Source organism: Ailuropoda melanoleuca, chromosome 14, assembly GCF_002007445.2.
Source record: "Ailuropoda melanoleuca isolate Jingjing chromosome 14, ASM200744v2, whole genome shotgun sequence".
NCBI lineage: Eukaryota > Metazoa > Chordata > Mammalia > Carnivora > Ursidae > Ailuropoda > Ailuropoda melanoleuca.
Window position 1 is genome coordinate 43,777,679 of NC_048231.1, and position 13,099 is coordinate 43,790,777.

General features: G+C 56.8%; 1 protein-coding gene across 1 annotated transcript; it reads left to right on the plus strand.

Moving 5' to 3' along the window:
* Positions 1–111: 111 nt before the first annotated feature.
* On the plus strand, positions 112–2,777 carry SLC25A1 (solute carrier family 25 member 1). The gene is made up of 7 exons (XM_034642824.1): positions 112–258; positions 338–476; positions 987–1,071; positions 1,239–1,343; positions 1,549–1,664; positions 1,747–1,820; positions 2,045–2,777. The coding sequence occupies exons 2-7, from the start codon at positions 345–347 to the stop codon at positions 2,157–2,159; spliced, it is 627 nt and encodes a 208-aa protein (XP_034498715.1). The 5' UTR covers positions 112–258; positions 338–344; the 3' UTR covers positions 2,160–2,777.
* Positions 2,778–13,099: the final 10,322 nt, after the last annotated feature.

Genomic DNA, 13,099 nt, shown 5'->3' on the forward strand with positions numbered 1-13,099 from the left:
GCGGGGGCGGGGGGTTGGGGCGGTGCGCCACGGAGAGGGCGGGCACCCAGAGGGCTCCGCCGGGCCCTGCGTTCGGGGAGCAGCCTTGGCGGGCTGCAGGGAACTTGGGGGGGCGGGTCTCTGGGGCGACTGGGGTCGCTGAACGCCCCATCCTCCAGGCGACTGCGTGCGGCAGACGGTCCGCAGCCATGGCATCCTGGGCCTGTACCGAGGCCTCAGTTCCCTGCTCTACGGCTCCATCCCTAAAGCGGCCGTCAGGTGAGGCGGGCTCGGGTGGCCGAGGGAGGGCACCCCGGGTTGCTGCAGCCCCTCTCACCCCACTGCCTCCCGTTCCCAGGTTCGGGATGTTTGAGTTCCTCAGCAACCACATGCGAGATCCCCAGGGACGCCTGGACAGCACTCGGGGACTGCTATGCGGCCTGGGTGCCGGCGTGGCAGAAGCCGTGGTGGTCGTGTGCCCCATGGAGACCATCAAGGTGGGGAGGGTCTCAGTAGAGGGAAGGTGTGCAGAGGGGTGGTGCTAGGGTGGCTGGGGTTATCCTACTTTTGTACTCCATGGAGACCAGTGAGGTGGAGAGGATCCTGCAGGAGCGGGGCAATGTGTACAGGGGGAACTGCCTGGGGAGCTGGGTACAGGAGGTGTGCAGGAAGGGCCTCCTCTGGAGACTGGACTCTGTCCTAAAGGCAATGGGACAACTGACGTTGGGGTTTTTAAAGAACACTTCTTTAAACAGAAAATGTAAGATAACACGTTTCCTGCCTAAGCTGTGGGAAATACCAGCAAATGTAACTGCAAAGACTCTTTAGTAAGGCCAGCCCTCTTGTTTGCTGGGGCCTTGTGTCCTTGGGTGGCCCTGTTTCCAGGTGAAGAGCTGCACCTCCAACACTGATTGGATCTTTGTGGGCCCTGGGCTGGTGAGCCAGAGGGCCAAGTACACCCTTCCAAGGGCATCCTGGGAGCTAGGGCCTTTGCTTTCCTCTCACAGGTGAAGTTCATCCATGACCAGACCTCCGCCAACCCCAAGTACAAAGGATTCTTCCACGGGGTCAGGGAGATCGTACGAGAACAAGGTGAGCCATAAAGCCTTCCTCCTCAGGTAGGGCCAGGAACCTTGGCCAGGCTGGCCTGAACTTCCGCTTCCTGCTTTGGCGCTGTGGTGTGCCACTCGCCCCACTCCCCAGTCCCCAGTCCGGACCTGGTAGGCACCCGTATGACTCCTATGCCTGCCTGCCCCTAGGGCTGAAAGGGACCTACCAGGGCCTCACAGCTACCGTGCTGAAGCAGGGATCTAACCAGGCCATCCGCTTCTTCGTCATGACCTCCCTGCGAAACTGGTACAGGGGTATGTATCTGTGGGGTCAGCAGCCCCAAGACCCTACCTCCAACCACTCTGGGTTAGGCTCCTCCTCTTCAGTCTTCTCTGCCAGGACCTGGCCTCCTGGGGCCTCCACATTCATAGGCTCTGGTCCATGCTCCTCCCCAGCCCTGAGGAGCCCTCCCCTTTGTCTTCCCATCACTTTCTGATTGCAATTCCCACCCACATTCAGGGGACAACCCCAACAAACCCATGAACCCACTGATCACCGGGGTGTTTGGAGCTGTTGCTGGTGCAGCCAGTGTCTTCGGGAACACTCCTCTGGACGTGATCAAGACCCGGATGCAGGTGGGGGTGGGGCCGGAAAGGGGGTAGGGAGTTTGTGACAGGGGCTAGCCACTGATCCCTGTGGCATGCTGCTGTCCTGCAGGGCTTGGAGGCGCACAAATACCGGAACACGTGGGACTGTGGCTTGCAGATCCTGAGGAATGAGGGGCTCAAGGCGTGAGTGGGGGAGGGGCGGGGCTGTGGTCCCCACCCTAGGCCCTCCCTGGCCTTCTACCTGGGCTTCACCCCATACCTGCTGCCAGCCCCAGACTATCCCTCAGGGAGTCCTTACCTTTAGGTTCCTGCCCTTATCCCTCTGATATCTGGACCCACTCTCACTGTCCAGGGACACTGTTCTTCATCTGCCTTCTTACCTCCTGCCTCTCCCCCCACAACCCCAGATTCTACAAGGGCACCGTCCCCCGCCTGGGCCGGGTCTGCCTGGACGTGGCCATCGTGTTTGTCATCTACGATGAAGTGGTGAAGCTACTCAACAAAGTATGGAAGACAGACTGAGTCCCTGAGGGGGTCTGCATGGAGGTTGCCCCAAGCGCCTCCAGACCAGTCCCCACTGCCCTCTTCTCACAATTCCAGTGCAGTCGTGCCAAAAGGCCCCTTTTCCCTGTTCCTTGCACTCCATGGCCTGGGTCTCTCCCCTATAGCCATCGAGTCTACATGTCCCTTAGTGCCATGTGTCCCGTGGTGTGTATGACACCACCATTGCGTCCATGTGTCTGGCCAAGGCTGGGTGTCCCTCTGGCCTGTGAATCTGTGCCCACTTGTCCATGTGCTTACTCATGAGCCGTGTGCCTGTGTTTCATGTTCCGTGTCATGTAACCTTGTGCCCCACTTCCCGGGGTGCCCATGTGGCTTGGGTCCACGGCCCTGTAGCCATGGCCCGGTCCCAGCCCGGTGCCTTCCACCCTGGGCAGCTGGGGCACCTGCCCCGGCCTACCACAGCTGCCTCCGGGCCTCAGCCTGGCCTCACCGCATTCCAGGGGCTATGTGCCCCCTGCTTCTCCCGCCACTGGCCTTAACTGGCCCTTGGGCCCTCCCTCCGCCCGGGACAGGGTGGCACTCGCCACTCTCAGGACCACCCTCCCATGGCAGAATAAACCGGATCCTGTCACAGCCTCCTGTCCCTGTATGGGCCCATCTGTGGGTGGATAATGACTGTCCATGCCTCTGCAAAGAGCAGCCCCACCCCCTCACCAGAGGACACTGGCAGGGGAATAGGGAAGCAGGGCAGCAGGCAGGCTGGTGGGTGAGCCAGCTGTGCCCACAGCGTCAGCCCCCAGGAGGCCCAGCACAATCAAGCCAAGGAACATTTGGACTCTGTCAGGCCATGCTTGTGGCCTGTGAGCAAGATTCTGCAGGGTCAGCTGATGGACATGCCCTCAGGGTCACCTGGCAGGCAGCAGTGAATGGGCAGAGTGGAGAACTGCCCTATCCCAGGGGTTGGGCCTGGGAGACAGTGCTCTGGGGCCCTTGACTGCCCCTCAGCCTGTGGCCCAGCTTTACCTTCTTATTCCCTCACTGTTTCTCTGGTCTGCTTATGGGGAAGTGCTTTGGGGCATCCAGTTTCTGAGGATCTGAGCAGGGGGCCTTTGCTCACTCCTTTACCCTGGCCCAGAGGCAGCTGCCCTGGGGCAGGATGGAGTAGAACTGCCTTACCAGGGCCCCTCCTGCACCCCTCCCCCCAGATCAGGAGCTGGGAACCACACAACCCAGGGCCAAAGTGAAAGAGGCCCCAGAGCAGGATGGGATAAGCCAGGGCCCCTGGCTGTGTGGGGGCAGAAGGCGCTTTCCTGTCCAAGTGATCCATGGGTTAAGAGTCATTCAAGGGTTTGGCTCAGACTGGGAAATAACTTGCCAACAGAAGCCTCCCAGTAAGCAAATCTGGTCCCTAGAGCTGCTCCTTTTAGGGGAGAGTGCCCTACCCCTGCAAGCTCCCACAACATCCAGATCCCAGGTCTGGGGATCTGGGGCAGATCCGAGGGACAATTGTGGGCTTATGAGTACAAGGAAAACGGTTTTGAAGGACTGAGTAGTGCACCCTCACTGCTCTTGGGAGATAACCAGTCTTAGCTGCAACTGAGGAGAAAGGGCCCCATGGGAAAGCTTGCCTGCCTGCAGGGGCCAGGGGCTGTCTTCCACACACATACCAGGGCACGTAGGCCCAGACACAGGCCACTGGCTCTGGGCCTCTGGAACTTTGCTGTGGTGATAGGCAGTGCTGGCCCATGGCACAGGCCACTGAGGCTAGGGGAGCACACAGCATCTGTAGGCAGTGGTGGGGAACAGAAAACCCTGGCTTCTCATTTGTTCACTGTGTGACTTTGGGCAAGTCACCTAACCTCAATTCCCTAATCTGTGACATGGGGTGGCAGAAGAACCCAGCCCATCCGTATAAAGTGCTTAGAACAATGCCTAAGCCCCTGAATGTGTAGCTTTTTTCTTTGGGTTGCAGAAGGTTCTTTACAGTTGGCCAGAGTTCCAGGTAGTTCCTAGAGCAGGCAAAGCCCAGCATCTGAGCCCTGAGGGGACTCAGTGCCTCCAGTACTGACCTCCAGGAATGGTATCCATTCACTGACCACACCAGCATCCCAGAAACCTGTCCCCTTCACCCTTCACTGGGAGAATGGGGCAGAGGCTGCACTAGTCTGAGAGTAGGGCATGGGGACCCCCACCCATGAGCAACTGGACTCCCATTCCTCTCTCTTCAGGAGGGTCCTACCATAGTCAGGTTCCTCTCTCGTGCCTCACAGCAAAATGTGGACAGCAGGTGGCCCAGCTGGAAAAGACAGCTGGATTGAGTCCCCCGGGGCTGTGGTTACAAGAGAGCTACCCACTCCGGTGAAGGCAACCCCACCCCCTTCACACATTACCTGAATTAGTAGGAGACCTCAGTTCTTGGAGCTGAGGGAAGGGAGCGGGAGGGGAGGGGCATCCCATAAGTCGGAAAGAGCTTGTGGTGTCCAGGCGGAGGGAAGGCCGGCAAGGCTGGAGGGAAGGGAGCAGGCAGGGACCTCGAGGGAGGGAGCCCGGCTGCATTTAACGAAGACCCCGAAGGCTGTAGAGAGGACGATGTCACAGGATCCTTGCCCTTGTGGCAGTGGGGCCTAGGGGCAGAGGTGTCCAGATCTTCAAGGAATTGGGATGTAGAACAGACTCAGTTTCCAGCCTGGTCCCCCACAAACCTGGACACAGACCAGTGGTGGGGTGGGGGGAACCCAGGAAGTGGCTGCGTCGCATATCAGAGATGTGAGCAGAGGAGGGTGGAGATTCCAGGTCACCATATCCCACCCACAGTGAGAACCTCTGTGCCGGGGTGGAAGCCACAGCCAGCCTCTCAGCCTCAGGCAGCCTTCACCATCTAGCATGGCCTCCAGCCTGGAATCAATACAATGTAGCCAGGAGGGACAATGGCCTCAGAGACGGGGTAAGGGAGCAGAGGGTGAGGTGGTGGCTACTCCTGGGGCAGGGCTTGGCCAGCCTCCAGCGCTGTCATCACTGCTGCGGAGCTGAAGATGGGTGTCCTACCACTTTAGGCAGAGGCCCTGAAGCAGCTGTCCTCCTGCTCCCCTGCTTCCTTGAACCCACCCACTGCCCCTGCCACTACTGCACAGGCGTCCCCTGGATTTTTCCATGTCCTTGTGTAGGTGACGAATGGCAGTCTGAGCTTAGTACACAAAAAACCACTCACTCCTGACAAAAGGTCTCCTTTTAGCCAACAAAGAGAATTCTGTTTTTCGGGTTGTGCCCTTAGCCTTTATAGCAAAGAGAATCTCAGTTGAAGATGCCAGAGTATTTTCCTTTCTTTTTGCTTCCTCCAAGTTTTCAGATTGTCTGGACAAGGGTCTTTCTTTGGTAAGGGGCACAGAATCAGGGGGTCTAGAGGAGCTCCTGCTACATCAAGATCTGGGAACGGGGACTGGACACCCTAGGGACAAGGACAGAGATGCAAGTACAGTGAAGAACTGGCCTCAAAGGACAACTGGAGGGCCACAGACAACACTCAGGATCGTGGGTGAACTTAGGCCAACAATGTGGGTGACCCATGGAAACCAAGATGGTCCCTGGTGTGGTCTTGTATCTGCCCTCCTCCCACTCCAACCTGGCAAACATCCCTGAGGGCAAACTCCCCTTCTTCCCCGCCCCCACTCAGTTTAGGTCAAACCCTGACCCTCCCCAACTGTTGTCACTTTTGTCTCCTGGCAGGCCACGCCCACCTCCCCACTTAATCCTCCTCTGACTAGGCCTAACCTGCGAGGCTTGGCCACAGGGGTGTCGCCTCCCGACGTGACCTCAAGGGATAAACATCTCACGCCGTCTGCTCCTAAGCAGGGCTCAGATGCCTAGTGGCCTGCCCTGCCCCTGGCTGAAAAGCACTGAAGGCTCAGGGGCCTTGGGCACTGTTAGCACGCTGACAGCGTCGGTGCGGCTGAGGCGCTCTGGCAGCCTGTATATCTGCCCCCGGGTGCCCTACACAGGCTGACCGAAGCCCCGCAGCGCGCTCCCCACCCGCGCCGCCCGATGACCCGACGGGGATGGCCCTGCTCTCGGTGTCCGCGAGACTGCCCCCAGGGCTGTGATGAGGGCAAGGTAAATAAACTGCCCGCGACTGTGCCCAGGCGGCTTTTCCGGACCAGGTCACGGGAAAGAGGCTGTGCTTGCCAGGCCGACTGAGGAAAGGTCCACCCTCAGGCTCACGCGTTTGCGCCCCCCGGCAGGCCGCTCAAGGCCGCAGACCATCAGGGCCTTTCTCAGCACTCGCCACTGGAGGTCCGCAGCAGGCACCCAGGGGGCTTCCCGGGTCCATCTGTGAAGAAGGAACCAGATTTTCCCGGCCTTGGGGACACGCGGGCAGAGCGGGGTAGCAAGCGGCCAGGCAGGGGCGTGGCCACTCGCGCCCGGAAGTCGGGGCGGCTCGTGCTGATGGCGTCACGGGCGCGCTCCCGGCCGGCGTAGGCTCGCTCCCGCGCTCCCTCGGGCTCTGCCGCGGGCTTGAGTGGCTGGGGTGTCCGGAGGCCGGTCGCGGTCACTGCCACCAGTCCCCACCCTCGTATTTCACCGCCAATGCCCGACCTCGCCTGCAGTCCCCCAACACTCGGCTTGCGGCCAACCCAACCACTGTCTCCATTCTGTCGAGTCCCTGAGGCGCCTGCCCCGGCGACCGAAGGCCCGCGTTGGCCGCCAGCGGCCTCCCCGGACATGCCGGCCCGAGGGAACATACCCCGAGCTCCCGCACTTCCGCCTGGAGATGGCCGTCTCCCAGGGCTGGACTTCTCCCGCGGCGGCCTGCTTTCTGCCTCACCCCCAGACGGGCAGCACGCGCTGTTCCCTCTTCCTCAGCCCCGACCTTTACCTTGTGATTCACAGTGTCCAGGTAGAGGGACTGTGCCCCTTTTCCCGCACAGCCCCCTCACCTGGTTTCCTTCCCGTGTGCTCAGACCCGAGCTGCCGGAGGGCGGAGTCTGGGCCTGTGGCTCACCCGTGTCCACCCCACAGAGCCTGGGCTCCAGAGATGTTCGCCGAGTAAAGGAAGGAAGGACTTTCGTCGTGTCTTTTTTTCCTCCTGCAGGTTTTTACTTCAGTGCCCCCAGCCTCAGCCATGAGAAAGGCGGTAGGGTCAGGGGATGGGACCAAGAGGGCTCCAGCAGCCCCTCCACTGCTCCCTCCCTTCTGGTCCTGCCTCCCTGGCCAGCTTCGGACCAGCTGTCTATAGCCAGCCATGGGTTCATGTAAGGCACAGTGGCCTTGGCGCACCCCCATGGAGGAGACACCCCTCTGAGTCTCCCCATCCAGGGGCCTGTCATTAGCAACCCAGGGGGAGGCTCAGGGGGCAGGGGTGTCCCTACAGAAAGCAACGGTGAGCACAGGCTGCACAGCTGGACAGTGGTGCCTCCTGGCTGGACCTTTCCTCTCAGCCAGCCCTGTTTCCCAGATGGGAAAACCCAGGCAGAGACAAATGACCTGTCTAGGACCTACGGAGGCCCCTGCCTGCACAGCCCCACTGTGCCTCAGCTAGTGAGAGAGGGTTGGAAATAAGCAGTGGGGAGGCAGCGGGTGGCATCACATCAGTCCTGATTGAATAGATCAGCAAATACGCCCCTCAGGGCTCCAGAGCCTTAAAAGGGACCCCAAGGGAAAGACGGAGGGTCTGCAAGGGAGGGTGTGCGCTTTACTGAGGAAGCCAGGCTCCGTGTGGAAGCTGAGCCCAGGGCTCCAAGGGGTGATCAAGGCCAGAGGTGGAGTTGGGGGGAGGACAGAAGGGAAGCACGTTCCCAAGGATGGGCAGGAACTGTCTGTGTTCCCAGATCTCCCAAAAAGGCTGGCAAAGGTGGAGGCTGGAGCCAAGAGCCTGCCTCAACTCACACATCCTGGGCCAGGTCCACGCATCAGCCCTCTGGCTGGGTGAAATGGGGTGTGCATCCTTACCTCTGGTCCTTGGGACCAGGCTTGGCCCAGTCAACTGGGGAAACGGGGACCAGCCTCTGGGCCTGGACTGCGGGAGTCCCGTGGCTGCTCGGGCCAGAGGTGTCCTCCACTGCTAGCACACTCCCTGCTGACAATTGAACGGCCAAAGCAGATTAACCCGGGTGCTAATCCCCCCTAATGGCTTCAGAATCCCCGGCGCTGAGCAGCTAAGCCGGCCTTTCTCTGCGGCCCCAGCCGGGCCCTCCCCGGCAGCTTCAGCCCCGCGACCGCGGCGATACTATCTCCGCCCGGCCGGGCCGCGGGTCCCTCGCTAATCCCCGGTGCTCGCTTTCTTCCCCGTCCCGCTCAAGATCGGGCCGATTGGCGTTTGATTACGGCCGCTATCGAGGGCCTCTTTGTGCTATCGGCCCCAAATCCCCTAATTCCGTGATAAAGGAGGCATTAGCGGCGTTTGCTGCAGAGAAAGGCACCGGGATGAAAGAAAGCAATCAGGGGAATCCTGATGGCCTCTCCCGCCGGGCCTGGGAGGGAGGCAAGAAAGGGGGTCCGGGAAGAGGAGGAGATATAGGAGGAGGGGCTGGAGAAAGAAGGAGGGATGCTGCCTCAAGCAGCCTGGCTCCCCTTCTCCATCCTGAGTCTGCCTTCCCCAGCCCTGAACTGGGCCGAGGACCCCCTCCCCACTTCTACCCTGGCTGCCATCTCTGCTGGATGCTGCTAAAGGTCCACACAAGCCCTTCCCCTCTGGCACCATCTTTGCACTTACTGAGATGTAACCCCCAAACCGCCCTGGCCCTTGCTGGACCTGCCTTGTGCTCCAGTCTCTGACTGTCCAAAGCCAACGATCTCTCAGGATTCATCTGCAGATCCATTCCGTCCATGGCCCTTGAAGCTCCTCCAACCTCTCCCAAACCCCCCGAGAGGCCCTGCTCCCCACCCCTCATCTGTCCCTCTCTTTTGGCACTGACCGGCTTTGACCAGTCCTGGAACCAGCTGGGTCTGCTCTTCAGTGTGGGAAACAGAAGTGAGGGCATCCAGTGTTGACTAGGGTTGTTGACGGAGCATATGCAGAGGAAGGGGCCCTGAGATCTCCAGTGTCGCAGTGGGGTGAGTAGGAAGGGCCCCTCTGCAGAGGCCACAGTGAGCCCCAGGGTGGGGCTGAGACGGGCCAAGCTGGCTGTGCACCCGCCTCATTGGAGGAGCCAACCTGGAGTGTGGGCAGCATGAGAGCGGGCAGAGACCAACGGGGCAGATGGACAGAAGTGGCAGAGTCCAGGAGCCGGAGGACCACAGAGACAAGGGGACTAATCCTCAGGATCCTCTTACCCCGAGAATTTGAAGCAGGGGAGCATTATGATTGGATTTGTGTTTGCAGAGATCACTGCCGCCTCTATGGGCAGGCTCACTGACTCTGAGGCTTGGACGGCTCTGTGGCAGGTGGGCATTTACCAAGGTGCACAAGTGGGTGGGTGGGTCACTAAACCTGAATGGCCAGGTGTGCACCTATCAAGGTGAACACAAGTCTAGGTGTGCATTTATCCAGGTGGCTAGAGAGAAAAGTGGGCCATTTACCAAGGGGGACAAGTAGATGGATGGGTAGCCTCACGGAGGCCACTGGGGCTCTGTCCAGATCCCTTCAGTGGTCAGCCCACCTGTCCTGCTGCTTTGAGTACTGGCAGCTAATGGAGCACAGCTGCCTCCATTTTGGAGCTCTGGCCTTGGTAATGGAGCCTCCCACACTCCCTCTGCGTGGGCAGAGCTCAGCCAAGGACTGACTGGCATAGGGTACAAAAGGCCGGTCCTTACTTTGCCTCAAGGCAGTTCAGATCTGTAAAGCCACTAGTGTTGCCATATGGGATTACAGGAAACTGACCCTAACCAAGACCACCCTCCTGTCCACTCTGCCCGTCCTCCCAGGGTAACCAACCATCTCAGCCTCCCGAGACTAGAGAGTTTACCAGGAGGTAAATTTCATTGCTCAATTTAGAATGGTTTACTCAGCCTATACTTCTGTTATGTACCCCAAAAAAGAGATGTTGAAGTTCTAAACCCTGGTACCTGTGAATGTGAACCTAACTGGAAATAGGGTCTTTGCAGCTGTAATTAAGAGAGTAAATTAAGATGAGGTCATAGTGGAATTCGGTGGGCCCTTAATCCAGTATGCCTGCTGTCCTTAAAAGAAGTAAGAAGGGACACAGAGGCAGACACACACAGAGGGGGGAAAGCCACATGAAGACACACACACAAGGAGAACATGGTGTGATGACAGACATAGAATTGAACAATGCATGTACAGGCCGAGGGCCACCAAGGATTGCCAGAAGCACCAAGAGTTAAGAAAAAAGCTTGGGGGGCGCCTGGGTGGTGCAGGCGTTAGGCTTCGGCCTTTGGCTCAGGGCGTGATCCCCGTGCTCTGGGATCGAGCCCCACATCAGGCTCCTCCACTAGGAGCCTGCTTCTTCCTCCCCCATTCCCCCTGCTTGTGTTCCCTTTCTCACTGGCTGTCTCTCTCTGTCAAATAAATAAATAAAATGTAAAAAGAAAGAAAGAAAGAAAGAAAGAAAGAAAGAAAGAAAGAAAGAAAGAAAGAAAGAAAGAAAGAAAGAAAAGAAAGAAAGGGAGGGAGGGAGGAAGGAAGGAAGGAAGGAAGGAAGGAAGGAAGGAAGAAAGGAAAGAAAGAAAGAAAGAAAGAAAGAAAGAAAGAAAGAAAGAAAGAAAGAAAGAAAGAAGAAAGAAAGAAAAAAGCTTGGAAAAGATTCTCACCTGGAGCGCTGCCCTGTTGACACCTTGACTTTGGACCTCTGGCCTCTAGAGCTGTGAGAGAATAAATTTCTGTTGTAAGCCACACATCTTGTGGGACTCATTAAGGAAGACCTAGCAAACTAATATAGATTTCTTCACCCCTAAGAACACACCCTCAAAAATAAGTCATTTGGATAAGAATCTCAATATCAGGCTTTGCTTCCAGGGAACTTGGCCTTGACCAGAAGCGGGTGGTCCCAGGAAACGGACCCTAAGGATGGCTCTCTGAAATTGGATTCCTAGCCAGCTAGGTGGCAATGAGAGATCATCACCGATGGCACATGGAGAATGGATAGCGCCTGGCATGAGTAGCAGGGTGACAGTGAAAACTGTCACCTGGGAGAACCAGGATGGGAAACAGGTGGAGAGGGAGACAGAAGCTGGTACACTGGCTTGGGCACTTGAGAGGTATGGAGGAAATGGTTACTATAAGAGCAATGGAACGAAGTGGCTGTTGCAAACTATTATTGATTGCTCGATGAGAGAACATGGCAAATTCAGAGATATTAATCGACAGTGAGTGTCAGAGGCCACCAGGCACGTCAAGAGACCGTGCAGCCTGAGGAAGATGAAGATGAGGCACTGCAAAGTAGGGATCTTAACCTAGACAAGCCTCTTTCCGTAGACGTGAGGGCCCTGCTGGCGAAGAAGTGGGACCCTGACACATAAAGTGGAGATACCTGGATGGATGAGCACTTTGAACCCCAGACTCCCCTGAACCCTCTAGGATTCTTCTGTGTGAACAAAAGTGGCCCCACAAGAACTCTGCACACACCTCAAAAGAGGCAGACACCTTATCAGACAGTGTTTGCTTCTGGGTCACCCCCACCTCCGCTGCAGGCCACCATACCCCAAACTAGGACCATATCTCAGCATAGACTAACTGAAATGCTGGGCCCACTGGGAGAGCATGGATGGTGTGCAAGGGAACTGGGTTTGTCTCAGCAGAGCTGGCAAGAACCAGGAGAGGATGCCTCCTAAGGGCAATGGATCAAGGAAACGGGACACAAAGATTGATAAGGAAGAGCTGATCAACATAGGGGTACCCTCCCGTGACATGGGAGACTCTGGCAGGAGCCCTCAAGAAACTATTCTAATATGCTGCCAGGGTGGCCCATGGAAAAAGTCATGGTCTACACCAAACAAAATAGAAATGCTAGAATAGCTGTGGAAAGGAAGAGACCAGAAGACTCAGAAAAGGAGCATGTTGAATTGGGTTAATGATCAGAAGACCCATGGGGTGCCTGGGTGGCACAGCGGTTAAGCATCTGCCTTCGGCTCAGGGCGTGATCCCGGTGTTACGGGATCGAGCCCCACATCAGGCTCCTCCACTATGAGCCTGCTTCTTCCTCTCCCACTCCCCCTGCTTGTGTTCCCTCTCTCGCTGGCTGTCTCTATCTCTGTCGAATAAATAAAATAAAATCTTTAAAAAAAAAAAAAAAGAAGACCCACAAGCTGCTGGTGAGCTCCCCCAGACCTACAGGAGGGTCTGGAGGACACCAAGGGGTATCCTTGCTGCCCTCTGTAGGCGAGGTGGAAGATGCCATTACAGAACTGGCTTCCCAGTAGGAAAGGGGATGACAGGACCCCAGAGTAGCAGGTGTTGGGTGCTGAATTAACTGCTAGGAGCAAGGTGGACATGATTATTCTATTAATCACCCGATAGAATAATAGTCAAGGAGGCCTGGACTACAGGATCTATAGGGATGGCTTAAAGAACAGTATCTAGCAACTTAGAGAAACTTCCAAAGATATTTAAAATGAGTGAGAAGAGCTTTTATAGAGATATAGCTTTTATTTTATAGACTTTTAAGATACATATAGTATCTGTTCTTTTAGGGGGGAAGGGGACTAGTATCTTTCACTCAGAATAATGACTATGAGATTTGTCTATGTTGTGCTTATATCAGTAGTTTTCTTGGGGCACCTGGGTGGCTCGTTTGGTTAAGCCTCCAACTCTTGATCTCAGCTCAGGTCTTGATCTTAGGGCTGTGAGTTCAAGCCCCATGTTGGGCTCCACACTGGATGTGAGCCTACTTAAAGCAAAAACAAAGCAGTTTTCTTTCCTGAGTCTTCTTTTCATTGTTATTTAACCCAATTCATTTATCAGTTCATCTGTTGATGGACATTGGGTCATTTCTTGCTTGAGTCTATTACGAATAAAACTGCTATTAACATTCAAATACAAGTCTGCATCTTCACTTTTTTTGGATAAA

What these genes read in the sequence shown, in the direction of transcription:
- SLC25A1 (XM_034642824.1), top strand. Translation starts at nt 345, where the DNA reads ATGTTTGAGTTCCTCAGCAACCACATGCGAGATCCCCAGGGACGCCTG. An exon ending in GCCCCATGGAGACCATCAAG is followed by an intron (nt 477 to 986) that starts GTGGGGAGGGTC and finishes TTCCTCTCACAG; the next exon opens with GTGAAGTTCATCCATGACCA. An exon ending in AGGAATGAGGGGCTCAAGGC is followed by an intron (nt 1,821 to 2,044) that starts GTGAGTGGGGGA and finishes CCACAACCCCAG; the next exon opens with ATTCTACAAGGGCACCGTCC.